The sequence below is a fragment of the Pleuronectes platessa genome, chromosome 8 (genome assembly GCF_947347685.1).
Source record: "Pleuronectes platessa chromosome 8, fPlePla1.1, whole genome shotgun sequence".
NCBI lineage: Eukaryota > Metazoa > Chordata > Actinopteri > Pleuronectiformes > Pleuronectidae > Pleuronectes > Pleuronectes platessa.
Window position 1 is genome coordinate 22,309,618 of NC_070633.1, and position 26,175 is coordinate 22,335,792.

General features: G+C 41.7%; 1 protein-coding gene across 4 annotated transcripts in view; it reads right to left on the reverse strand.

Annotated features, from left to right (window-relative positions):
• Window positions 1–26,175, reverse strand: part of enox2 (ecto-NOX disulfide-thiol exchanger 2) — a 159,721-nt gene that overhangs the window by 25,328 nt on the left and 108,218 nt on the right. For 3 of the 4 annotated variants that reach the window (XM_053429423.1, XM_053429421.1, XM_053429422.1), the window contains 4 exons: window positions 14,167–14,322; window positions 5,337–5,543; window positions 1,968–2,201; window positions 454–666 (listed from right to left, as the gene is read on the reverse strand). In XM_053429423.1, the coding sequence (XP_053285398.1) occupies window positions 454–666; window positions 1,968–2,201; window positions 5,337–5,543; window positions 14,167–14,322 (810 nt within the window). The remainder of the gene's footprint in view (window positions 1–453; window positions 667–1,967; window positions 2,202–5,336; window positions 5,544–14,166; window positions 14,323–26,175) is intronic. The other variant, XM_053429425.1, reaches the window with a different exon arrangement.

A 26,175-nucleotide genomic window follows, 5' to 3' on the forward strand; every position in this document is an offset into this window, starting at 1 on the left:
AAAGAAATTCAACTTACCTTAATGCCAGCCTCCAAACAGCAAATTAGCACCAAACAATACGGCCTCCATGAGACTATTAATCTGTCATAACCTTTATATCCACTGTGCATCTCTTAGGTATTTACAATAGTGTACACCCCTGCTCTGTGCATCATGTGAGACTTAATGAGCAGCTGGGAACAATAATATACTTACGTTTTACTGGATTTCACTTCTCCAGGCACAATTCTCCCCCGTAGCTCATACAATGTGAATGTGAGTTGTGTATGGTTCTCAAATAAGGAAACTTACACCTACAAGGATTGGAATCAATTGCATCCTCCTCCTGCACATGTATGCATGAGTTATGCTAGCGGCTGTAAATGAGTAAGCTCTCCCAGAGTGATCCTGGCCAATAGGATTTATTTCATCACACATCACAAGTCTGTCGAGTGTGTGTGACTGAGGACTCACATTGAGAGAGAATGCCGGAGAGGGCCGTCTTGAACTTTTCTTTGGCCTCCTCCATCTCCTTCTCGTGCTGACTCTTCTCGGTCATCAGCCGGCGGATGTGGCTGTTGGACGACTGGATCATGGAGTAGAAGTTGTTTGCGTTCCTGCGGTTGACTTCGCCTCGTTCCAGCCAGGTCAGGAGCACACGCACCGCTTCGTGAAAGTTGCCGTCGTCTGGGCGAGAGGTGAGCAGACAAAGAAAGAGTCAAGATTCTGTTGCGGAAGGTCAAAATAAAGTTCCGGGACACTTGTGATGCTGAAAGCAACAGTTGCTGAGCTGAAAGTTATTTTCAAAGTGAAGATTTTGTCATAATGCATCAGTAAGTAAAATATTATGTATGTCGCGTAATAAACATCTGTTTACAGAGAACTTAAAATAAATATAGTAGCATGTAACACAGTTTATTGAGTAAAACGTAGAAGTAAAGTTGGAGATAACATGGAGAAGGTGACACTGAAAAGATGAAAAATTGTGAAGGAACCAAACACAGCTGTGATACAGGATCAAAAGAATAAAATATGCATTAAATATATAACAAAAAAAACAACATTATAGACCACAGTGATGCCTGAGAAAAAATTTAGAGGTGGTCTGAACAGAAGTGCTTCAGTTGAGCTTCTTGTCCTCAAAAGGTTTGGAGAACAGGAATTTAACTGACACTGAAAAATGCTGTCGGTGGAAGATTCAGTGAAACAGTGAATGCAAATCTGCAGTGAATAGCCAGTGATCAGAAACAAAACCTTGGCCAAAACAACATCGCACAGTTTTTCTATTTACACCAGCGCCAGAGAGGGAAGAGCTGAGAAAAGACACACGCAGATGGTAGAGAGGCATAAAGTCACAGCCATTTTGTTAACGGGCAACTGTGACTGAGACCTGGAAGTGTCACTGCTCATTAGCGAGGCGAGTTTATTCAGCCAGAAACTTGACAGAAAGCTGAGGAGACATGGCAAGTAGAGCAGAGGGGAGAAAATGGAAGCCATAAGCAGAGAGGAGCACGGGGAAGAGAGAGGAAGAGATGAGAGGGATGGGGGGGGGGGGGGGGGGACCGATATATACTGTGTTTTAACAGCCTTCGTGTTACATCTTTAAAAACAAATTCCCTGAATTTGTTAGAACATCAGAGAATCATGTCAGTTTTACCAGCTTTGGTTAGGGACTGTTCCTGTTATGTCTTGGCTGCTCCCTGCAAGCACCCTTACACACACACACACACACGCACATTAACACACACACACAAATTATCCCCTTACCCACTACCTTGTTAGTTAAGGGTCTGCATGAATTACATGGCACTATGGTTGGTTCTATTTCCACTCCAGTTTGCTCATTAACAACGTGACAATTACAATCTGTTCTCTACTTGAAAACGCCCTTAGCGTAATTAAAACAACATTTCAAGCTTTATCTCCCCCTCTCTGTTATGCCTGCGATATACATGTGTATTTATCTATACTTGGCCGTGTCCACCAACCTTTAATCTTGTCCCCCAGCTGGCTGCACTCGTGCTCCGAGTAGTGGACGATGGGAGGGGGGGAGGGCGGCCGGAAGCGATCCTCCTCTACTTTGCGCCGGTGCCTCTCCTCTCTGGCCAACAGTCGCTGGTGACACTCCCACTCGTACAGATCGTCTCTTGCCTGAGCGAAGTCCACGTGAAGACGACCGGTGTCTTTCTTGTCCGTGCTGGAGCCCAAACGGATACGATAACCTGGGCAGACAAAAGGTTGAAAATTAAAAGCAAAAAAAAAGAGATGAAAGGGAGATGGAAATGGGAATAAGTGTAATATGTAATATAAGTCTAATGGGGAAGAAGCAGATGGGGCAGCAGGGAACTCACCAATTAAAGTGAGTTAATCTGTCTCCTCAGACAGTTTGATGTCATTTTCACAGTGTGATTTGCAAACTGCAGGTGTTTAAATGCCTCTAATTTCTTTTAAAGAAAATACTTTAGACTAAATTTAGCTTCTCAGCCAAGTTAGCAGCACGACTCTGTGGGTGGCACCTGTGGTTGGTCCACTAGTTTTTCCTAGATTGAAATATCTCAATAATTACCGTAACATTACCATAAAACTTTGCAGATATTCATTATCTCCAAATGATGGAGCCAATACCTGCCAAATAACGGCCATCCCATTAGCCTCTGCTGAACTTTGTGTGTCTGCAGACTTCTTGTCCCGTCATTAAATGTTTGACAGCAGAGAGCGACAGAAACAAAGGGAGGGAGAGAAATGACGTGAGAAAGATCGACCGTCAGATTCAGACTGAGCGAGACACAGTTGTGTGTTTTTTCACTTTGGATCTCTGCAGCAGATCGAAGCTCGAATGATGTTATTTTCTGACAATTTCACACATTCAATTCACACGTTTTATTAATCTATGCACATTTTTCAGTGATTTGGCAAATATATATATATATATAATAATCACTGGAGTCTCACACTTGCCAGCTCACAAATGAAAGAAAAGAACAAACAAGATGAACCAGAAATACTGAATTGGAGACGGTGTGCAGCTCTTTAATGCAAATGCAAAGAAAAACACGCCTGCAGGTGTGAATCTGATGAAAATTCGCAGGAAGCAACAGGGAAAATAGGAGCCTGAGACAGAATAGTAACACAAATGAGTTTTGGTCTGTGTGTTGTGGGGGAGTTCTCCATCACCTTTCATTACACCAAGGAGGTTTGTTTATTTGTTGGATAACACAAAAAATAAAAGAATACATTTTCATAGAATTTGGTGGAAACATGGAACATCACAAAGAAAGAAACAAGTAAACTTTGGAAGGGATCTGGACAAACGTTTAGATCCCGGACAAATGTATCACTTTCTTTAACATTGCAGGCAAGAGCTTATTTTTTGTTGTTTTTGTGAAATACGACACAACGGGTGAATTGACAAGACACATTTAGCGTCAGGGGCAAATGTTGGATATTATCTGCAATGCGACAGCAACAGGTAAAAACTAAAAACAAAAAAGACAGAAGGAGAGTTAATGTATTAGATTAGTGTGTGTTGTGCAGATTTTGTGTGAATGAGTGTGTGCAGGTGTAGAAATAAGCATAAAAGAAACTGAAAAGGAAAAAAGGGAAGCGTTTTTTGACATTTTCACAGATTTCCCAGGGAATCAATTATGAATCTTGATGAAAAAGAGCAGCACTATTTAAGGGACTGATATGTGAGTGTGTGATTGTGCAGCTTCACTGAAATATTGAGGACTTGGTGCAGGTACAGGCTCTACTGAGTTGCCATTGTGGTTCATATTGAGACCATTATACAGAATACACAGAAAATGAAAGAACACAATATTTGATTAGGGTCTACTTCTCTTCAACGTGTCCTATTGTGCTTATTGGATGACTTTCAGAGGATAAACTATCGCTGTGGGGGTTATAACAAGAAGGCCTGCATCCTTTTGTCAATACACAAGAGAACCTTGGGGAGGGAACTGATTTCTCACTCCCCCCCCCTCTCCTAGCTACTTCCATCTTCTCCTCACTCTCTGCTCCTCACTCAATTTTCTCAATTGGTTCGTCGTAGATTTAAAGTGCAATCGTGCCCATTTTGGGATTTAATTGGTTGAAATGAACAGGAGAGAGAGAGAGAGAGAGAGAAAGAGAGAGAGAGAGAGAGAGACAGAGTTTTGTGTGTGTTTTTGCAATAACACACGTGCGTGCGCTCTTGCCGGACGCAGTAATGATGCCCACTGCGATTCACTTAGGGGCCCCAACAAGCTCTCATCACAGATGAAGAGGGGAGGCCGAGGCGGATAACAGAGCAAACAGGAAAAGAAACGTTGAGGGCTGAGGGCTGTTTCTGCTTCAGTCCGCTCTCCCTGCTCCAGGCTCCAAATCTACCACTACTTCAATATTTCATATGAGGAGCTCTCAGTGTGTGTGTGTGTGTGTGTGTGTGTGTGTGTGTGTGTGTGTGTATTGGGGGGGGGGGGGGGGGGGGTTATTTATGGGAAAACTGCACAGCTCTGACATCTGGCTAATAAATGGACCTCAGCTCCCACATCTCACTGTAAGAATAAGAGGCAGAGAGGCATAGGATCTCTCATTTGCACACACACATACAAACACACACGCACACACACACAAACGCACTACAGGTCAAGTGGGATTTAAAAAAGAAATACGTGTCCAGCAGTTCACTGAGATCAGATTTAAGAAATGTGAACGGAAGAAGCTGCTGCTAAAATTAAAGATAACAAATGATAAATGTTGTATCACATATTTCATGGCTACTTTTGCTGTCTTCTGCACAATAGAAGATAATCAGGCAGATTTTGGGTCAGATTCTAACCTCGTGACAAAAAAACATTCTCCACATTGAATTCCCATTTCAATAGCTCCTTTTTTCCTGATCTACTTGACATCAAAACATGGGAGGATCCTGAATAATTAAATGATCCTTTAGGTTTGTGGTGTGGGCACTAGCTTTAATTATTTAGAAATGCATGTTTTTTCTTGTGTAGGTCTTGTAAGATAATACCCACGAGCCCTTGCTGCTGTTGCTATGGCGAGGATGGCAGGCATCACATCTGCATTAAATTCAAAATACCTTGTTGTTTCGTTGTGATTGAAACACAACTGATGCTGAGTTTCTTAGGCAGTTGTTTTTCTTTCCCGGTTTCAAGCCTTTCAGGTCTCAAAATGTGAGTCACTTCAGATTGTCAATGAATCAGAGGTTTACTGCCAGCTGCCCACTTAGAAGCTGCTTAATATTCTTGCGTGACATTTATCTAAGTGGCATTTTATCTGCTACAATACACCGAAATATTTTCACCAAATAGCACTTACACAGAGGGCGTGACAAAGGTTTCCGAGTACCGATGGCTCACCTGACAGGAAGAGGGCCTTGTCCACAGTGAACTCTTCCGCAAATCTGATATGGCAGAAGTTCTTTTTGCTTTTGCGTATGGCAACGATGTCGCCGCACTGTCCGAAGACCTCCATTATGAGCTGCTCGTTGGCGTTCTCGGGCAGACCCCCTACAAACACCGTCTTACAACCCGGAGGACGGTCTCTTGTGGCGGGAGAGGGAAGATCTGTCGAGAAAAATAATGATGTATAGTGATGAATCTGTGAGCACAGCAGATAATAAAGCTGAAATACGCACAATTCAAGTAATGACTCAGCTGTCTGAGAACACAGAAACTCGATTAGGTGTGAAAAATGCTCTCTGAGAAGCTGTAGACAAAATATCCAATGGCAAGAACAGAGTGTTTTCATAAGAAAACTGCTCTAAATTATTCTGACAGGAGCAGGTCGGATTTTGTCTTTTGTTTTTCGCTCATAGGTAAATATCTGTGGAAATATATATATCCAATAAAAAATTTTTATACAAATAACTTTATGATGTCTGAAACAAAGCAGCCTCAATACAAAAACATATTTATTCAATGCCTACTTAAAATGTCAGCATCTAAATGGCACTGACTCCATCAGGTTTACACAATAACAAAAACCAAGGTGTTTATGCTGCTGACTCTGCCTTCCAGGTATATAAATGAATTTAAAATGTATATATGGAACTGAAAACCACTCATACAAACAAAGATGCATGGTTAAAAAAGTCCAATAAAGATCTGATGGCACTATAAGACATGAACATTCAGACAAAAATCAACATTAAAACTAGAAACCTAACTTCCCACATTCTCATGGAGCTTCATGCTTCAGAATTAAATGAAGCCAAATATAAAACACTGCCCTTATGACCTTAAAATATGATGACAGTTTAACGCATGAGTAATGATAACTTAGAGCAAAAGGCTCAGATTGTTTTTTGTTGGATCAATGTTAATATCAAACCATGCCATGCATGAAAATGAAATCCTTTTGACTACAGAGTGATTGCAAAACCTCTCATGTGGAAGGTCCCCTGCATTGCAGAAATCACTTATTCAACACGGGCGAGTGTTGACTGATCTAATCTCCAATAGATCAAGCTTCTCATCCATGATGAATATGATTAGCGAGGGCTATGAGGAGTGAACGAGCTAATCAGTGGAAAGCTGGGATGATGTATTTCTGGGTGTCTGCTAGAAAGGCCTGACGCTCGTACCCCTGTAGATATATCGACATGATGAGAAAGAACTGGGGTTGACCTTGGTTGGATATCTGAGCTGTATCACGAGGACCAGCAGCATGTGGAGAAACTCAGATATCTATTGCTCTGATTCAAGTGTGATCAAAAGGGTTTCAGGACTAAGCACTGGTGGGGTTCAGTAACAGTGAGACAAACTTCTGCAGAACACTGGTGCCTGGTCATCTTCTAACTGAATGATACTTAACTTGGGAGGACTGTGTTTTAGTTTTCTAAGCAACATCACGCAAAAACTACAAAACAGATGTTGGTGGAAGGATGCTCTACGGGTCACGAAAGAACCCATTGAATTATTGTGTGGATCCAGATCAGAGGGTGAATCCAACCATTTTGTTGTCTTTTTCATTAAGATTTCGAAATAGGCTGATTTTCAATATTTACGTTGATTTGTAAGAGAATAATTTCTATGGATCTTGATGAAAAACAAATATTGTATGTTTATGGGATAAATATTTATGAATGTGTGAATTTGGTGCAAATCGCAATGAAAATCTGGATGTCGTGAATATAAAGAAGAGAAGAAGGGAGAACCCACAGATTGAGATAAATGGGAGGATCTGGGAATTTTTCTTTAACTTTAACTAGCTCTTTAAAATGGCTTTTACTTGTTTGCGTACTTTGGCTTCTAATCTTGTTTTTTCCCTTGTGTTTTACAGCGGCACAACTTGATTACATGTAACTTCAGTAACAGACTGATAGTTGTGGAAAGGAGGGGGCTAAGCTTTAGAGAAAGTTCCAAAATGGCTGCACCCTCTTCATGCGGACGTCCACCTGCGGTACAACAGTTGGGCGGCGATAAAACAGATGAGATCACGATACAAACAGCTGAGATGAGGAGCTCTCTCAGCAGGATGACTGGTCTAATAACTACGAGACAGAGCGAGGAGCTTTTATCGCTTCTTCGCATTCAGCTGATGTCGTCTGGGCTCCTAATAAGATGCCTTCTGGGGCCGAGCTCAGAAACTTGCGGATGGGAAGACCAGTTTAAGAGGAGAGTTTAAAGACCTGGTTCTGAGCTGTAATAAACTTTGCATTATTAACGGTTAGAGTCATTATTCAGTGTCATAAATGGATGGCAAATAAATTCTATGTACAGATTATGAGACGATGGGCCCCTGGACACAGACAAATATAAGACCTCACCACTCCTCCGACAAAGAAGTGAGACTCCAGGTGAGTCTCTTTGTGGTCCTTCTGTAGGTGTTTTTTGTCTCTTTATGGTCATTTTGCATTGTTTCTAGTTGTCTGTGTCTCTTTGTGGTTGTGTTAACGTTGTTTTATGCATCGTTGTGGACATCTTTCACCTCTTTGTGGTTGTTTTGTGTCTCTTTGTAGTCATTATTTAATCTCTTAGTGGTCCCTCTGCCTCCTCTTTTCTTGAAATGTGACTGTTAAAGCAAAAAAATCGACTGAAGTTTCGCTCCATGAAGGATTAAACTAGTTGTGAGTTGAGATGGCTGGAAAAAGTAAAGCTGGTGGAGAAAAAGCTTGCGAAAGCAAGAAAGAGCTTTGTTGGCAGATGCAACAAAGAGTCTGAAAATTGACTGACCTTTTTCGGTCCACGAGGGGCTGATGGGGGTGATTGTGACGATGGGGAGAGCAGAGGAGGAGAACAGCGAGAGCAGGAGGGAGAACAGGTGCAGTGCAGCATGAACCCGAATGTGTCGTGTTGTAACTTAGATCAAAAAAGTTGTTCGGTTCTGCAACAGAAAGTTTTTGTGACTTTGGACTGTTGTGTACTGCTGTGCTACTGAACCCCACTGTTCAGCACATTAGGACACTTTATGCAAATGCACAACACAGAAGATTCAGATAAACTTTGTGCGACAGACTTCAAGGCTGCTAATTTAAAAATGCAGACAGAGAAACCGAGGAAAGAGTGGAGGAGGAGAGGCAGAATGCTAAGTCCACAGTGGGTATAAAAGAAACGCAGTAAACAGGAGGGAGAGACAAGATACTGACAGGTTATGAAGATGACTGAGTGAGTGAAAACTGCATTATGCTTTTCTGATATTTTGTCCAATTCATTTGCATATATTTAGGAATATATGCATGAAAATACTATAGAACGGATGTATTAAAATACTCACTTTTCCTTCAAGAATTACACCAGAATTGAATCTGCTGTATTGGACTAAAATATACAAGATTTTGCATTTTCTGCAGACTTCAGATATACTCATTGTACGTTTGATATTAGCAGTGTACTTAGAACAAACATGGAGGCTGCTGCAACAGACGATGTCCTGGTCTCTGTTGTGTGGCCCCTGCACTGGTCTGCTGCTGTAACACATCCTCATCGTCCAACACTTGGACAGATTTGGAGACGGGGGGGGGATTTGCTAATTCATCCGCGAGCACTAAATGAGGTGAAGGTGTAGACTTACATCTGAGCCATTGGAAAAAACTTTTCCATCTGAGGAAGCGAGAGGCTTTTAGGGGATTAATCGATACCAGGAGAAGAAGAGAAGAGGAACTTTAAAGCATCTTTGTGTGTGACTGCAAACGAAAGACAGATATAAAAAATGCCTGAATATTCAATTACATCAACCAATCAGCTGAAGAATTCTCTCATCTGTTAGTCGACAAATATTTGTTTTTTCTTAGAACGAAACAGACCAACAGCAGTCTGTTTTCAGGCGTAAGGGACAGTGCATAATATGTGTACATACATGGATGCACACGCGAGAATCCTCAAAGCTCAACAGAATCTGTTTCATCTTCCCTTAGAGCTAATTTATAAAATCTATTCGACACTGCCTTCAGAAGTTTCAAAGAGTCAGAGAAACAGAAAACACTGAGTTTTATGTCCAATTTTACTATCAAAGCAAAACCACAGGTCAAAGTGTTGAGTCTTTGCAAACCATTCAGAGGAAAAACAAAAAGGTAGTACTACAGCACCTCAGCAAGGAATAGGTGAGTTGGAAGAAGCGGCTGTGAAGAGGGATCAAAGCTGAATGCAGAGAGTTTGACTGAAGACAAAAGGAGAAGGACGCTACAAGAAAAGAGCTTTAAGGAGATTCACTCTGACAGTCCAGATACAGCATCTGGTTTTCTTTCTGCTGGTCGGAAAGAAAAGGCGATTTAAGTTCTCACTTTGGGAGCCTCCTATTGACGTTTACTACCATTTGCATTTGCAACATTCTGTAGACCAAACAGCGGAGAGAATAATCATTACACTAAGGAATACTGGAATAATCTTTAGTTTTTCTCCCTTAGACTTGCTGCGGAGATTTTTATATCATTTTCTTCATCAATTGACATCGTTAAACATCACTACTTTGCATTTAAAGGCACTTTTGAGAGCACAGTGTGAAATAATGATACGCCTCTATCATCATGTTCTCGTCTCATTCTCCCATCAGCTCTATCACACTCGGAGGCGATGCAGCTTTAGTGAGACATATGCTTAAGTGCTGACTTTACAACCACATTTTACATCTTTATGTGATGTGAAGGGCCTGGTATGTTTTCTGCCTGGTGGAACCAATAATGTGCTGAATGGCTTCATTCCAGAACTTTTCAAAGAAGGTGCTATTTGCTCGTTCAGTGAAGTGAGTGCATAGGTGTTGTTGCCATATGTGGAAAAAGCCCAAGAAGGTTTTCTACCCAACCATTCATTTTCCTCTGCTCGCTGTAGGTCCAGTCTGCTGTAGCTGCAGAGGTTTCCTGACATGTCCCAGTTGTCTGTCTCTCCATTCATGTGCTCCAGCTCTTCAGGGAGGATCCATGGGGCATTTGCACTCTGTATCACTCTCTGGGTGTGGTCTGGTATATAAGCACATGTATCACTAAAGCCGTGTCACACACATAGAGCTGGTAGGGGAATGAGAGGAGAACATGATGATCAAGGTGTATCATTATTCATCACTTATGCTCTTTAGATGCAAACTGTTTCAGCATTCACTAACACAAGCTTTAATAGTTGCTATTATGCTTGAAATGTCAGTTGTAACGAATGTTGCAAATGCAAATAGCATCTTAAATTTGTATGCCTCTGCCAACCAGTGCACTTTCTGTCTACCAAAGTGTGTTTTTTTCATAACGCATATGTGGTCACAGTGACCTTGACCAACAAATTCTCGTCATTTCATCCAGCAAATGTTTGTACCAAATTTCCCTGAAGGTGTTTTTGACATTTCATGTTCTCAAGAACGGGACAAACAACCCAAAACATAATGATTCTGGCCAAAGCCTTTATAGTAATAGAAATGTCAACAGCAAGTTCCCAGAGCCGACAGTGATGTCTCAGAAGGCTTTTTTGACTGACAAATAGAAGATAGAAGGTGGAAGCAGTACGTTTTTGCTCATTTGCATTCAGTTGATCATGTTCAGAAGTAGATGGCCGATCCACCTTAACTGCCTCCTTTCTGTGTAAAGACACCAGCCAGCAAACGAAACCTAATTAGGCTGCTTGCAGCATCTATCTCAGTCTTTCACTCACTACCCACAAATCATGACCCCTGATTGTGGCTCCTTGGTAGTGGGTAGATCGAGTAGTAGATGAAGAGATTTGTCTGGAGGCTCTGCTCCCTTTTTTCTACAACAGTTGAGTAAAAAGCATCAATCACTGCCATGCTGCACCAGTTCAACTGTGTGGATCTCGTGCTCCCTCTTAGAGGGACTAGAGTATTATAGTATAATACTATTTTCAGAGGGGTGATGAACACACATTTTATGTCTATAGAATGCAAGGGATAAACTAAAATGGTGCCTACGTTACCCACAAATGAACTAATCTGTCAATATTTGAACTAGTGATTCATTGTGTTATGCTGGTGGTGCCTATTGCAGCCTTCAGTCACTACAGTCTGAGGCGGACCAGGCTGCGGAGTCTGGGAACCTCACTTCTTTCCACCTCATGTTTTTCTTTTTAAATTTGGAGGTGTTCACTTTCACCACAAACTCTTTCCAGATGGCTGCAAACCAACCTGGTGCGGACTGGAGGTCAAAGTCAAATCAAGTCAAAAGAACTACACAACTGTAAGAACTGCAGAAACACAATCATGAGGAACCCATCGTAGAAAAAACTGTAACTTAGCAGAGACTGATCTTATAATGAGTAACGATGAAAATTTGAATTGTTGAAAAGCAATGAACTTCAAAACACATTAATCTAAGACTTCAAAATGCCTTCAGGCCCCTCAATTGGAACCATGTTGCCTTCAGAGATGCTACCAGGAGCAGCTGGCCCCTAACAACACAACTCAGAGGTCACAGACTCACATGGTCCAAACTGAGGAAGCAATTCTCTCGAGAGCTTAACCAAACCTTGCTGGCTTCTTAAAGACTCGACTTTCATGAGCGGCATAAAGCATAGACCGTTTTTTCCTCAGATGTCTGAATACATGGCTTAGAGATTAACTGCATTCTGTGACACTGAAATAGGTGACAGGCGAAAGAGATCTTAAGAAGAGATGGAGATCAAAAGAAAGAGTCGAGAGTAACTGGGACAGAGCAGACAGGCAGGAAAGTAGAAAGTAGGTTTGAAAATAAAAAAGGTAAAAAATCAGTGATGAGTCTGTGCATCACTTTGGATGGAAACACTTTGATTCTTGGGCATAAATCATCTATTACGCCATAAAAATCAATTAATTAAATTAATTCAATCTAGAATGGCACCTAGTTGAGTGCATAACTCTACCAAGGCCCAGCATCTCCCTTCAATGAAAACAAGCCTTAAAGCTAAGGCCACATTGTGTTTCTCAGCTACACGTTGGTGGTAGTTACAGGTTTCTAAACCTTTTTGATACCACATGGCAGCATACAGCACTAATGATACATTATCGAAATCCCCTACATCCAGATTTTGTTTGGATAAATACGTCTGATTCTTCTCCATGGGGAGTTTCAAAGAACTCGCTGACAAATCAATAAAAATGTTAACCTCCTTCAAGGTTAAGGAAATTGAAAAGAATATCCTGGATCTGTCCCCTGATCTGGAGCCGCACCAACATGTAATGGAGTCTTTGCTTAACCATATTGCATCCTTCCACCAAGTTCTGTGGCGATTCATCCAGTAGTTATGAATACATTACCTCCAAGGTGAAGGTAATTAATGAATGTATAACAGGCGACACAAAACACAGGAAACAGTCCTTGTTGTGCCACAGCCGGCAGACCCTCCCCTCAGCCTCAGGGTTTATACAGCATGTGTCCTGTCACAGCACCGAGTTCATTTCTCTGTCTTCACTCCTGAGGACGAGCTTGAGAGATGTTCCTAAGTGAAGTTAAACTTTTAATCAGCTTTTCTCCATGCACCACATTGTGACGCTGGCCGTTTATGCTGTGGCATAAAGAACCCCACAGATACACATGCATAAACAGCTGTATGGCTGTGGTAGAAAACACATATTTGCCCGAGAGAATACAACAGTGTGTGTTTTGCTTCATGAAGGCCTCGTAAACTCCCCAACGCAACTGTGGTGCAGAGCTTTTTGTTTTAATTCACTTTGAAGATGACATGTACTACCTGTTAGAAAAGAGGCCCCAGGCAGAAACTTTTCTGTTGCAGGGAATCTGAAATGCGACGGTTGGATCTATCAAAGGACCCCCCCACTACCTGTTTTTTTAACTCTGGATAATTGGAAGGCGGAGGTGAGATAAATATAAACAGCTTGTGCAGCACACCTCTTGTCAAGAGTATACAAAGTGAGTTGCCATGGAATTACCAATATTTCTTTGAGTGCATCTTCTCAAATATGATCACGTGAAGGCTTTTCTCTCTTGTTATCTTTGGGGCTTTGTTGACAAAACAAGTGATTTGAAGAAGCCTTTTCATCATTTTCCCAATTTTTTTTAGATCCTCATTCTAATCCCACAAATATTAGCAGATTAATCAATAATGAAAGTAATTTTTACTCACAAGAATTACATATCAAAGTGATTATTAGAAATGAGCAACTCTATCCACCGAGGAAAATCGTGAAATGTGAGTCAAAGCTTCAAAAACAACTCATAACAACAACAAATAATTAGACCTTGTTTTGTGATGAGCTTTTTTGATGATTTTATCAAGCAGCTGTTTCCGAGGCCTACTGATGTTACGTTATCAGAGGCCTTCAAACGTGTGATTCCTTTTCCATTGGTAAAAAAATGGGAACGGATACAATCAACGGACTGAAACAGGTTTTTTTATTGGCACTGTCTCCGCTCGGCAGTGATAGAAACATGGCATGTTGGGTATCAATGTTGATTTCGTCCTCTTCATCTTTTCGTTGGCGGTCTAGATGCTGGAGCTGCACCTTTTCCTGCACGACCTTATGACGCAGAATGAACTTCCAGGCATCGGCGTGTAAACAGCTCATGTAAAACATCGTGCAGAATGCGACGCTGACAAGACAAAGACGTGAGATTCGCAAATGTCGGCATGTTTTGTGAAAAAAAAAACTACTGGCAATGGGAAAGAGCTCAGTTGCCTTTTTCTTTTTTGATTTACCCCGGTTTAATAAAACTTGCGTTTACCTGCTAATATTGGTGCAATAGAGATGCAGTTGAAGAATATGCTGGGTTATTGGTGGTTGGGGGAGCTGGTGTAGTATTAATGTGATATCATGGCTTACTGGGGTTCGGGGGGAATAGGGTGCAGGTCTTGCAGTGGATGATCTCCTTGACAACCGGTAAATCCTGGGAGAGCTGTCCAGGCACGATACCGATGCCGGGCATCATGGGGTTCATGGGAGTGATTCCAGCCATCATTCCAAGGGTGGGGTCAAAATCTGTGGGCAGGAGGGAAGTATGAATGAGATGGAAGAGAAGATAACACCTACACAGTACCATTGAGAAAAGCTTAGGTCAACATCAGTGACACACCAGCAGCCAATACAGTAATGGAATCCACATCCATTCGTGAATAAATCATCCTGTAAACAACATGCATATTTTACAAGGTTTTTACTGAGTCTCTCTCTCTCTCTGTCACTCCTGCTGTTTGAATGATAACCCTATGGATAACGTAGATGGTTGGATCTATCACCTACATATCTGAGAGACCTTTATTTACAATATCGGCTCACACCGCAGTTGGGAAAAATTTGCACACACCTACACACGCCAGCACTGACATCCTTCGGCACCACGTGTTCCTTTGTGGGCCCAAGCCTCCCAGTATGGAGCTTTTTTAAATGGAAATGCTGCCTCGCTCCAGTATGTGCCTCAACGTCACATGCAGAGGATTCAGAGTTGACAATTCCGCCGCCGGGTGAGTATTGTACAACGAACCTGTGTGTATGCACAGCACGCAGGAGCAGTAGTCACGAGAACAAATCCTTCACTTCAGATTATACGCGCACTGTAATTTACTAGACGTGTGGCAAAAATAAATCTGACACACTGGCTTGGAAACATTTAGAGAAGGTTTAATTTTGTTTGTGCCGATTATAAAAATCCGGAAATGCAAAAACAAAAAGCTAAATAACGAGAAGCAGTATATGAGAGGAAAAAGTGTTTTTATATTTTAACTATTCCTTTAGCTTTTCTCCACTTATCCCGATGGATGGATGGAATGATGGAATTTTTTTAAGGCAAATGACTTGTCAAAGATAAACTGATGGTTCAATTTAACACAATTTAAGCTTTAATTTTTAAACTTTAAAAATCAACTTTTCATTTAAATTAAAAACTAACACCTTCACTTCATAATATTTCTATAAAAAATAGAGAGTAACAGCAGTTAACACTACATGTGTTCCATTATACCTGTGACTTTTCTACAATAGCAGAATCCAGTGAAGGAGAAACGATATTTACTGCTCTAGTGATAGATAGAACTTTTCCTTACAAGTGAGTTCCTCATAATCTACTGTAGTAGAGAAAATGGATGAATTAACGGACGAGCAGTGAAAGAGATTAAAGTGCACGTTACAGAAGACGTGCACTATACGTCCCTGGAGCAGGGGAGGGTGCCATAAATACTTTGGACTGATAAAACTGACTGAAGGACAAAAATGCAGAAAGAGAAATGGAGGCCAGATGGAGGAAAGAAAACACTCCAAAAAAGGAGGAGGGGGAGAAGTACATTAAAGCAAAATGGATGGAAACCTTATGTCTATTGATGACCTCACTATCAATCTCTAAACGAGGAGTCAGAGTAAGAGCAGTGGTGATAAGAGGGTCCCTGGTTGCCAGGCGATTGATGACTTCTTCTGCACGTTAGGGCGGATGAAAGTAAGACAGATAGCAGAAGGGATGATAAGGAAGGGTGGATGGAAGATGGGAGGGTGGTGCAACAGCCAGCCTGAATACCAAACACCGCATATACAGAGAGGACAGAGGATCCAAGACAGGGTTGTAGGACGTGGACCCACGGACGAACACGTATCCAGGAAATCCTCTCTCATCGAAATCATTCTCCATTTTCTGCCGAACCAATGCTCCCACTGTTCAGGGGGTAAAATAAGGGAACATGCTTATGCGTTTGTATTGTGTGCGGCAGAACAGGAAACTCGATTTCAGCTCGCACGGAGAACACGATCTTGTTACATCAGGGCATGGCTGGTGCAATTTCACTGCAGTGCTGCTCATGTTCCCTCTGGAGTGTGTGTGTGTGTGTGTGTTTATCTATGTGTGTGTCTGCGTATTTATCCTTGTCCATTAGGAGCCCGGGTCCCGAAGCAAACATGTCGCACAACCATGTGTAATAAAGGAGATTTAATTCTTCCGAAGAATTTCCAGCCACAGCAGAGTTCTCTCATCTCCATTTTTCCGACAACATAGCTCGAGGACATGTTTCATCAGTAACATACCATGATTCCCCCTCCCTCAGTGTTTTTCATTACAGTGAACTATATAAGTGGACGCAGATGAACATACACCATGAGGGCTGTATTTCATCCAATGTATGCATCGGTGTATGCTATGCTGCAGATTTAAATTATACTTTATATTGGTTCAGTATTTAGTCGAGCACATCATACATTTGAAAAAGTATTAAACTGGAGGATTTGACTGCAGCTTGTACCAGAGCTGAGGTGCCCAGACATTAAGTAACACTAACCAAGCTGCGGGTTTAAGGGAATGACACCTCAAAGTTATGGATGTCCTACAGCACAAGATAGTCCAAACTTTCTTTTTTACCCACAAGTGGCACCATCCGATTAAAATTTAAAGGTGAATTTCTACCGAGGTAACTTTCCCTGGGAAACAGGGACCATCTGAAGGAGTCAGTTCCCCAACCTGTGCTTAATTCCACTTGAGGAATCACGGTTTTAAATGATGTCCCAGGGAGATAGATTAACTCCCCCCCAGAAAAATCTGCTAATGGGGTAACACTCTCTGAAGGTTAAGGAACGTTTTGGTTGAGGCTAAAAGCACTGAATGTTGCTGACTGGTCAAATATGGTAGTGTTATGGTTTTGCGCAGAGTTTTTGCAGCATGACGGCTGTAAATACTCAAGATGGAGAAGCAATACAGAGATTAAACAACGGATGGAATGACAACAGAATCCAAGGCCTTGTTTTCCACATCTGACGAGAATGAAAATGTGTCATGAAAGAGGAGACAGAACAAACTAATTTGCTTAATCTTCTCGGGGCTTTGGCTGCAAATAACAATGTGCAGGAGGAACCCTCACCTCTGGAACAGCACCTGGATGTCAATTCTCAGGAAGTTAAAGTTTCGGAAATCTTCTTTTGTGGAAATGTATGAAGTAAAAATAACATGTTTAGTTGCAAAGAACAACGTACACAGCGCTTGTCACTCGCAAAACTCAAATGTTTGAAGCATGTCAAGTTTACACAGAGATGGCTGCAGATTCCCCACAAGAACAAGCAGAGCAATGAAATCATTTCCATAGACCTGAATCATCTGAAGCAAAGGAATGACAGCAGGACTTTAGATCTGCATGTGAAGATATTTTCATGGAGCCAACTATGGGATATAAGAGCAATTATGTTGATTTCTAATTTATTTCTTTAGAAAATGCTTGTTATACTCTTCTTGTCCTGGTAGCTAAATAATGTGCGCTCATTGTAATGAAAATGTGCTGTTTTTAATCTGACCCGGGTTATTTGTTGCCCGTCACCATCTTCTTTTCTCCTCTGTAAGTGTGAACTATCACAGTAAAAATGCCAAAGATAAAAAGGTTTACAGATAAAGCCAGGCCGCGGGGAAGCGGTAAAGTTGCAGCTGATCGATACGATTTTAAGAACAATCCTAAATCACATTTGCAGCCGCTCACGTGAAAGTGGGATGAGGTTAATAAACAGTCGATGTCACCGGGGATGAGTGCTTGAGTGTGTCTTCGTGGCACTAGTTTCTTATTTAATAACAATAAATCCAAAATCCTGAGAGAAATGTTACAACACGAAACCACTATAACAAGAATTATCCCTTGTTCACAACATTGCAAACATCTTGTAACTAGTATGACTCTCTGTTGGAACAACTGAGCTTCTGAGTAGAAATTCTCTCCATGACGTGAACTCTATTTGAAGCAGCACACTGTGGCTTGAATGTGGCTGAAAAGACACATTTCTGAGAAGTGGAAACCTAATTTCAGTTCTAAAAGTGAGTAGTCATAATAACAACAGGCTTTGTTTTACAAGTACATTCACTCATGTACAACAAGGTTCTGGGTTTGAACCCTGGTTCAGTCTTCTCTGTGTGGAGGCCTCATGTTCTCCCTCTGCTTCCGGCTACTCTGACGTCCTCCCACAGTCCAAAGAAAACAGGTTTCGCTGATTCATGAACCCAAGATTTTACATTTATTTTCAAATTATGTGTTGAGCCTACAACATATGACGTCTTCTTGTAGATCTTACAGTGCAACAGCATGACAATAGGCAAAAATTAGCCCTTTAAATTTAGCTGCTTAAAAGATGTTGCATGAGATCTAGGAATATACTTGAAGGCCATTTCTCAGCATCCATGCCTTTTACAACCAACACAATTACTTCAATCAATAAAATACTCAGCAATGATGAAAATGCCTGAATGAAAATGAAAATGATTGTGAGTCGCTGTACTGGCAAGAGAAAAATGAGAATTCTCCGTTTCTCAAAGAAGGACCTTGGTGTGAGAAACATCTTGAGAAAACAGACCAGTCTTCAATTCTGTGTTTACATTTTAAATTGAAACATCTACATTTTGTTTAGTATATCAAAAAAGGGTACACACGGCATTGAAAGACATTTACAATTTTCTTCTTGCAGTCGCTTTCAAAAACCATTCTCCCATAATAAATTGTGTATGTTAAACAGTTGAGCGGAGATAAGAGCGTGTGCTACGAGACAATATGCAGTGCACTCAGCGAGAGACGGGAAGAAAAGGTCTCTGACTCAGTAGAAGGTCCACAGAGAGATTTAGAGAGCACAAGGGTCCTCTTGAAGAACAACAACAAAAGAAACCTGGGGCCGGGTCCACCCACACGTGTCCATATGATCCCTTTTTAACCGCATTTCTCTCTGAGCTTCAGTCTCTGTTCTCTCTCATGTGGGAAAGCTGAAAACACTGGCCGGCTAATACTTCTTTCTTGTACAGTAACATGCATGAGCGCACATGCACACACACACTTAGCTGTTACACACATCCTCCTCCTCCTCCTCTCCTTCATCACGTACTCTTGTCATTATTTCCCTGGAGGTTCTTTCAACAGTAATGTTTAGAGCTGCCCCTCGATCGGGAGCTGCAGGGAGATTAATAAAAAAAATACGACATTTGATTGTGTGAAGCTCCCGGCTCTTACTGTCATCCTCCTCCACCCTCCGCACGCCTTCTCTCCTGTCAGATTTCAAGGGTGTATGTCCAGCCCAGCAGTGAGCGTCGGGTGGGAGTTCGGGGGGGGACATGGCGGTTGCTGAGGGGCACGCTGGATAATATTCTCTAATGAGGCGAGCTAGCCACACCACCTGGAAACCAACCAGTGGCTGAAGTCTGCCTCACTGAGTCACCCACTTTGCATTTTCATGAGAACGTCTCTGGCTCTTACGGTCGTCTGCGGGATGGAAATAAAAACTCCTTCCTGTTTATAGAAGGTTTCCCTATTCGCATGCATCTGAATGAGAAACCACTTCCTTATGCCGCCGTCCAAAAATCCATCTTCTTTGTCTGACACCTCAATAATCAAATATCCATAGCAAATCTAACCTTTAACAGTAACTTGCCTTCAATCTGCAATGGATAGAAATAACTGTCAGAAAGTCCCATTTCAGTAGCTCTATAACTACTGCTCTATTTTTTTTTTGCCAGACGGAGTGTATATCCAGAGTAAGGCATGCCTCTGCCTCTCCACTCTGTCCGCCCACACTCTGCCAAAAAACCTCTGGCGCCGCACCAGTGCAGCTCCCGAGCAGTCAGCAGAAAAAGGACACAGCATCCAGGCCAAGAATTTGGGAAACGCTAAGGGCAAAAGAATGACTGTCATCAAATGAATTTCCTGATGTTGTGGTGAGCTAATGTGTGTGAACCAGAAGGCCCTGATTCACATTTATCGGTGAGTGTGTGTGTGTTTGTGTGTGTGTGTGTATGTTGAGATGATTGCTTATGAGGCATCACACGAAGTCACAGAGTTTTCATATATTCCACTGTGGGTTTTGTGTGTGTTTGTCTGTGTGGAGGGGGGGGGGGGAGGTTGAGGAAACCGTGGGGAATGGATGAGGATGAGTGGGATGCAGCAGACAAAGGAGTGGCTGTTTATTCAAGGGACGGTCATCGGTCCACGGAGCCTGCTTATCTATTCTCCAGGGGGCTTGTGTTTGTGTGCGTTTTCATGCATAAGAATGTGCATCTAAATTAACTCTGATAAACTTCCAGACACGTGTGTAAGAAGTTAAATGATTCTCTAGTGTGTGTGTGTGTGTGGCCGACATCTTTTGTTCACCACGGACAATGATCGTGGTTAATTTTGTTAACATTCTTAAAACTCAATTCATTCACATGTACATTATTAAGATTTATGATAAGTTGAAAAGACATACTGTGTAAATTCACTGATCAATTTGACAAAACTGTACCAAAAAGTAGCAGCACAAGAGGAAATATATTAGTAAATATCACCAAATCCGAAGTTTAATTTCGGATTTGCACCAAATTGCACCCTCTCAAATATCAGTCTCCTTTACAGCCCTGATTTTTCAATCAAGATCCAGGACTCAATCTCTGAAAAATCAATAAAACACCTTATCGCACAGTGAAATGAAAAACATATATTTCTGGATCCATTCCCTGATCCGGTAGTTTTTTGTATGATCCAGCTACCTTACAAACAACAAACGAAACAGACCCAGATGAAAACCTTCTTAGCGGAGGTGATAACATAAAAATAAATAATATTTACAACAACAGCATAGATTATATTTGAGACATCCCTTACATCCAGATTTATATCATACATGTGCAATATGTTGATTCAAATATTATCATTAGTGTAAAATATGTGCAAAATAATAGCAATTATTTTACAGTGGTATTGTACATGATAGTGAGATATTCAGGTGATTCACATTCTTTGTTCTTCCTATTAGTATTCAAGAGTCATGCAGGTTATTGAAAACATCGCTCAGTGTCACGCAGTCCGACATAACATCATCATTATCGTCTCAATGCTAAAAGGCAGAATTCAATTAACACATCTATGATGGTGTCAGCAAAAGGTGACTCATCTAATTCCTGCATATTTTTAAAACATTTTTATCACATTTTTTTGTCACATCTGAAATGCAGAAAACTCCTGCTGGTGTCTATTGATCAAAGCCGACTGAAGTAAGGAACTGGCTGCATCTACATATAAAATGCAAGCGATACAATACTGTCAAGATAAAAACCATCTTGGGAGGTCACTGTTTTTCAGAGAAATGCAGGAGAAGGAACTCTAAAGCTTTACATCTGGTTTCACTTATAGTCTGGACGTGCAGGAGAGAACTCCGCTGAAGGACGGGGGAATACATGTGAACACTCCTGGAATGGGTTATTCTCTCTGTCTCTCTGTCAGAGGCGAAGATGTTGGAACCAGATGTTGATTCCTGTGGTTGCCGCTGGGATCTTTTCTCTTCCATTCTCACAGTTAACACTATGTCTGGGATTTTACTTATCAGGTCTGGAGCTCGCCAACCATATGGTGAATGTGTTCATGACTGAATACATTTTGAGATCCCAAGGCGTCTTTACTTTTAGCTCATGTGAGAACTAGATACGAGAATCCATGTTATCAGTCATACTGTTACCTGTGATAATCACAAATATACAAGTAGATCTACTTTAACCTGTTTTTCAATTGCATACAAATCCAAAATACATTTCCAAAACCCAGACTATTTACCACAATCTTCAAATTTTCACTTATCACTGTATCTCAGGTCTGTCTCTGTACAAGTAAACAGAGATGCACTTTCCTATTGACATCTCAAGGGTTTTAAATCCTTTAACAACCCGAGCTCCGCCACAGACTCACTGCATTAAGTCTGTACACAGTCTGCAGAACAGCACCAATTTACAACGACTGATACTGATCATGTAAACTATGATGATAATAACAATAAAGAGATATGATCTCAGGCTCTAGCTGCAGCTATTATGAGGGCAAAGCACACGATCCATATTTCCTTCACGGACACAATGGACCCCACCTTCCCCATCGCACGTGGGTCAGGTTCCCTACATGCAGCTGTGCACTGAGTCTCGAGTGCTGATCGATCATGTGTCCTGCAGGTTTCCGTCCTGCCGGTTTGAAGTTTACCCTGCTGGCTCCTCCCCCTCCATCTTCTTTGTTCTTCTCTCGTGAGCCAGTCATAAAAAGCTCCTCCACCTCATGAGCTGCTCTGCAATTTATTCCACCAGTTGGCTACACTGACAGTTATTCAAGCTCCCCTGTCAAAAAGCTACCCATCCTGCTCGGCCCCTTGGCGTGAAGGCATTTTAAAAACAGACAATGTACGTAATCTTTGGAGTTACAGTATTAAACCGACATTATACAGCGCTGGGTCTACGTTTTATTTTTTCATGGGCTATGCAAATCAAGTACATTTCATTTTCATGTCACAAAACCACAAATTAGCTTCAGAGGTCTGCACAAACTACATAGGTCTATAGGTGCAGCAGAAGTGCCAGTGTAGTGTTTGTTCACGAAACACTTTAGGTCAGGGCTCCTTGTACATTACTTGAATGTGAACAGATTATTTAATCTTCCTGATTTCCCTGCTAAAGATAAAGGTGATAAGTTTCAAGCGAGTCAAAATCCCGCCTGTGTGTATTACAGACTGATGTTCAGCGTTGTGGCGTCTCACAGGCTTTTAAACACATTAATCTATTATTCAAACTTGACTTCCTGGATCTTCTTTCATTATCTCACTGCTGGGTTTAACAGCTTACCCTCACCAAAGCAGCCCGTGTTTTGATGATCTCAACACACTATGCTGTTTACGGTCTGAATGCTTGCTTTGACCTTTGGAAAAAGGTCAACTCCACAAAAAATAACAACTTGAAACGTTGAAAATGATCTCAGGGAGAGCAGGAGAGGACGAATCCCTCTTTCAGGAGGGACATACGTGGAATGGATATCATGCATTCAGGAGATAATAGAAGGTATAATCATAATAAAGAGAAACGGACTGATCATATTAAACATAATGTTGACTGTTGAGGAATTTCTAGTTGCTGGTAAGACACATAAACTAATGCCTTAGTTTTTTCTCCCTCAATCTCTACTACAAACAATTTATTATAACTTTATAACATACACAACCATCGCCCAGTCAATCGATAGATGCTGATGTGCATTAGGCTTTTTGAGGCTGCCGAGAGCTGAAGGCTCTTTCCACAGTCTCCTGCTTATCCAGCTGTCTGTCTGGCTTAATCCACTTGACCGGAGGTAGAGAAAAGACTCGGTGGTGAAGAAATACATTCTGAGGTCGCGGTGGATGAAACAGAGGCAAACTCTAATGTTGTAATGAAAGCACAGGCAGTGTGTTACTCTGAAACTAACATAAAACACAGGAGCGTGAACCCACATGCAGGAACCACACGGCGGCGCGTGTACGTGTGCACAAACAGTAGATCAAACAGCAGAGATGCTCCGGAGAGAGAGACACTAAATTCTCCTTTGTTGTTTAGAGGGGAAACAAAGAAGAAGACAAACATGATGTTCAGTCATGATGGAGAATCAATAACTAATCCAGCAGGATTACTTCAAAAGGTACAAGGGGCTCTGGTACCCAGCGCTGCATGGCAGTTTGACACTGTGTGACATCAGGTTAAAGTGTGTGTGTGTGTGTGTGTGTGTGTGTGTGTGTGTGTGTGTGTGTGTGTGTGTTTGTATAGCTTTGTGCTCACAGAGACTTCAGAGAGAGTTCATAAGGAGATTGAGAAAGCACTGAAAAAGTCAACTAGAAGGGCACTTAGAGAAAGGGGACCATGGCCGAGGCTAATGTGCTATCACAGCATAAGAAAGAGAGACAAAAAACCTGGTTAATTGCCCCCCCCCCCCCCCGAAAAATTAAATGGAAAACGGTTCAGTGGTTTTTGAGGGATCCTGCTGACAGCTGGACAAACAGCAAATGAAGATATAGCCTCCTGTGCTCAAGTGTGTGGATCCTATGTTTTCTTATACAGAAATAGATCATGTATATAAAAAAAGTCCAGATTTGGGGATATTTTTTGGGACCGACCTTTTTTGTTGTTGCTGTAAACTAAGAAAAGACGGCAAAGCAAGAGACGCAGTGCTTGAGTGGATCTCTTCCCACTGACACATTTCTCCTGGGGTTGAGGAAGTACAGTTCTTTTGGCTTAAGTGAAGTGAAGTGAAAAGGGCACGGGTGGAAGACACAGGCCTTTGAGTAACACAAGTGGAAGAGATGAGTAGAGGGACAATACGACTTTTCTGAAATGTACATAGAAATAGTTTTCTTGTTCATCGGGGGAGAAAGAAACATGTCCTGATCATTTGAAATGAGCTTTCATTTACATAAATAATACATTATTATAATTACTTGTCAGCTGCTGGATCTAATACACCTTCGGTTTACAACATAAGCAGTTTGAGCCCAGATGAGTGTTTAAGTGCAGACTAAATGTGTAAAGCCGCTCTGCTCTGTGCGGAGCAGATGAACAGCGTTCTGATGTCGCTCTGCAGTCGCTGACTCAGCTGTAATGGGACATGAATGAGATGTTGGGTAATTAGGGCCGGTGAGGGCGGGAGGGGGAGTAGGGACAGAGAAAAGAAGAAGGGGAGGGAAACACCAGATGTTTTGTGGCGATCCGAGAGAGGGGACATATCCGAAAGTGCCGGTGCGGGCAGAGGCTATAAGACCCTGTGCTCCCCCTGGTTTACTCACACAGGACAGTTTCATTACCGAGCCTGATTAGAGCCCAGGGCTGTTTGGGAAGTACAGACATCTCCCCAACTCCCATTAGTTTGTAGTGCATCTAGGACAGGACACGATCATGTCGTGTCAGGATTACCGGAGCTTCAGACAGAGCTCACTTCACCGTCTAAGTTCTAATCACGTCTTGGGTAGTAACAGGTAAAATATTTATCTCAAGATGTAAATTAAAATATTGAAACAACACAAAACAACTTACTCATGTTTAAAGAAAGTACAGTTCTTGAGTACAGTTCTTGAGTACAGTACTTATTTACTTCCCAGCATCTCAAACACCTGTAACATATTCTTCAAGATCTCATTTTCCTTCTTCACTGAACAAACACAGTCTGGACTGTGACCGATACACATGCATTGTGTTGTTTGACTGGAGGCAAGAACCCTGCGTGTGTGTGTGTGTGTGTTTGTGTGTCTGTGTGTTAGTGATTAAGTGTAAGAGCAGATTAATTGACCTCACCAAACACCAGTGCAGGTAATAACATCATTAATTACTGCTCTGTATTTATGTGTGCCAGTTTAAGGCCCCTGGCGTTGATGATGCCGGATCATGGCGTGGCTAAATAACACACTTCAAATGGAACAGAGCCATTATTAATGTGTCTAGTTACACCTGTTTCAAACTCTGCTGTAAACAGGACCTTTAAGTACAACACACAAAGTTCACTGAGGGCGTTTTCAAAGCTGAAACTCTGAATGTCTATCACATTGTTTACATTTGACCCAGTTAGTTTTGATATCACATTGGAATTTAGGGAGCAGGCTAAATAATTTTGTCTGACATATGTACATCCTGTATGTCAGCTGCATGTACCGATACTTGACATTGATTACTTTGTAGACGGGCGTGTTGTCAATTCTGATTTAGTTTTTGATAACTTTTTGGTATAATGAGCATGGAAAAGAGTAGTCTTATTATTTGGATGGAGAAAATGGATAAATTCCCAGTTGTTCAAACACCAAATCGTCACTGGTAAAGTGTTCAGGCAATGCTTCGAGCCACTTCCTCTTTTTCCTCGTCTATTGTTTAAATTGTCTTAATGTCCTGCAAACGGTCTAAAAGTCCGAACTCACACTGCCAACGTCCCGAACCACGCTCAGTTTGATCTAGACAGAGATCACCTCCTGTTTGCACTAAACTAAAAAGTCAGAATGTCCAGACCAAACCTGGTAGGTGTGTAAGCTCCCAAAGAGGAAAATGTTACCCTCAGTGACTGACTGCATCTACTGAGTCTTAAGTGAGTGTGTGTCCAGTGTCCATCT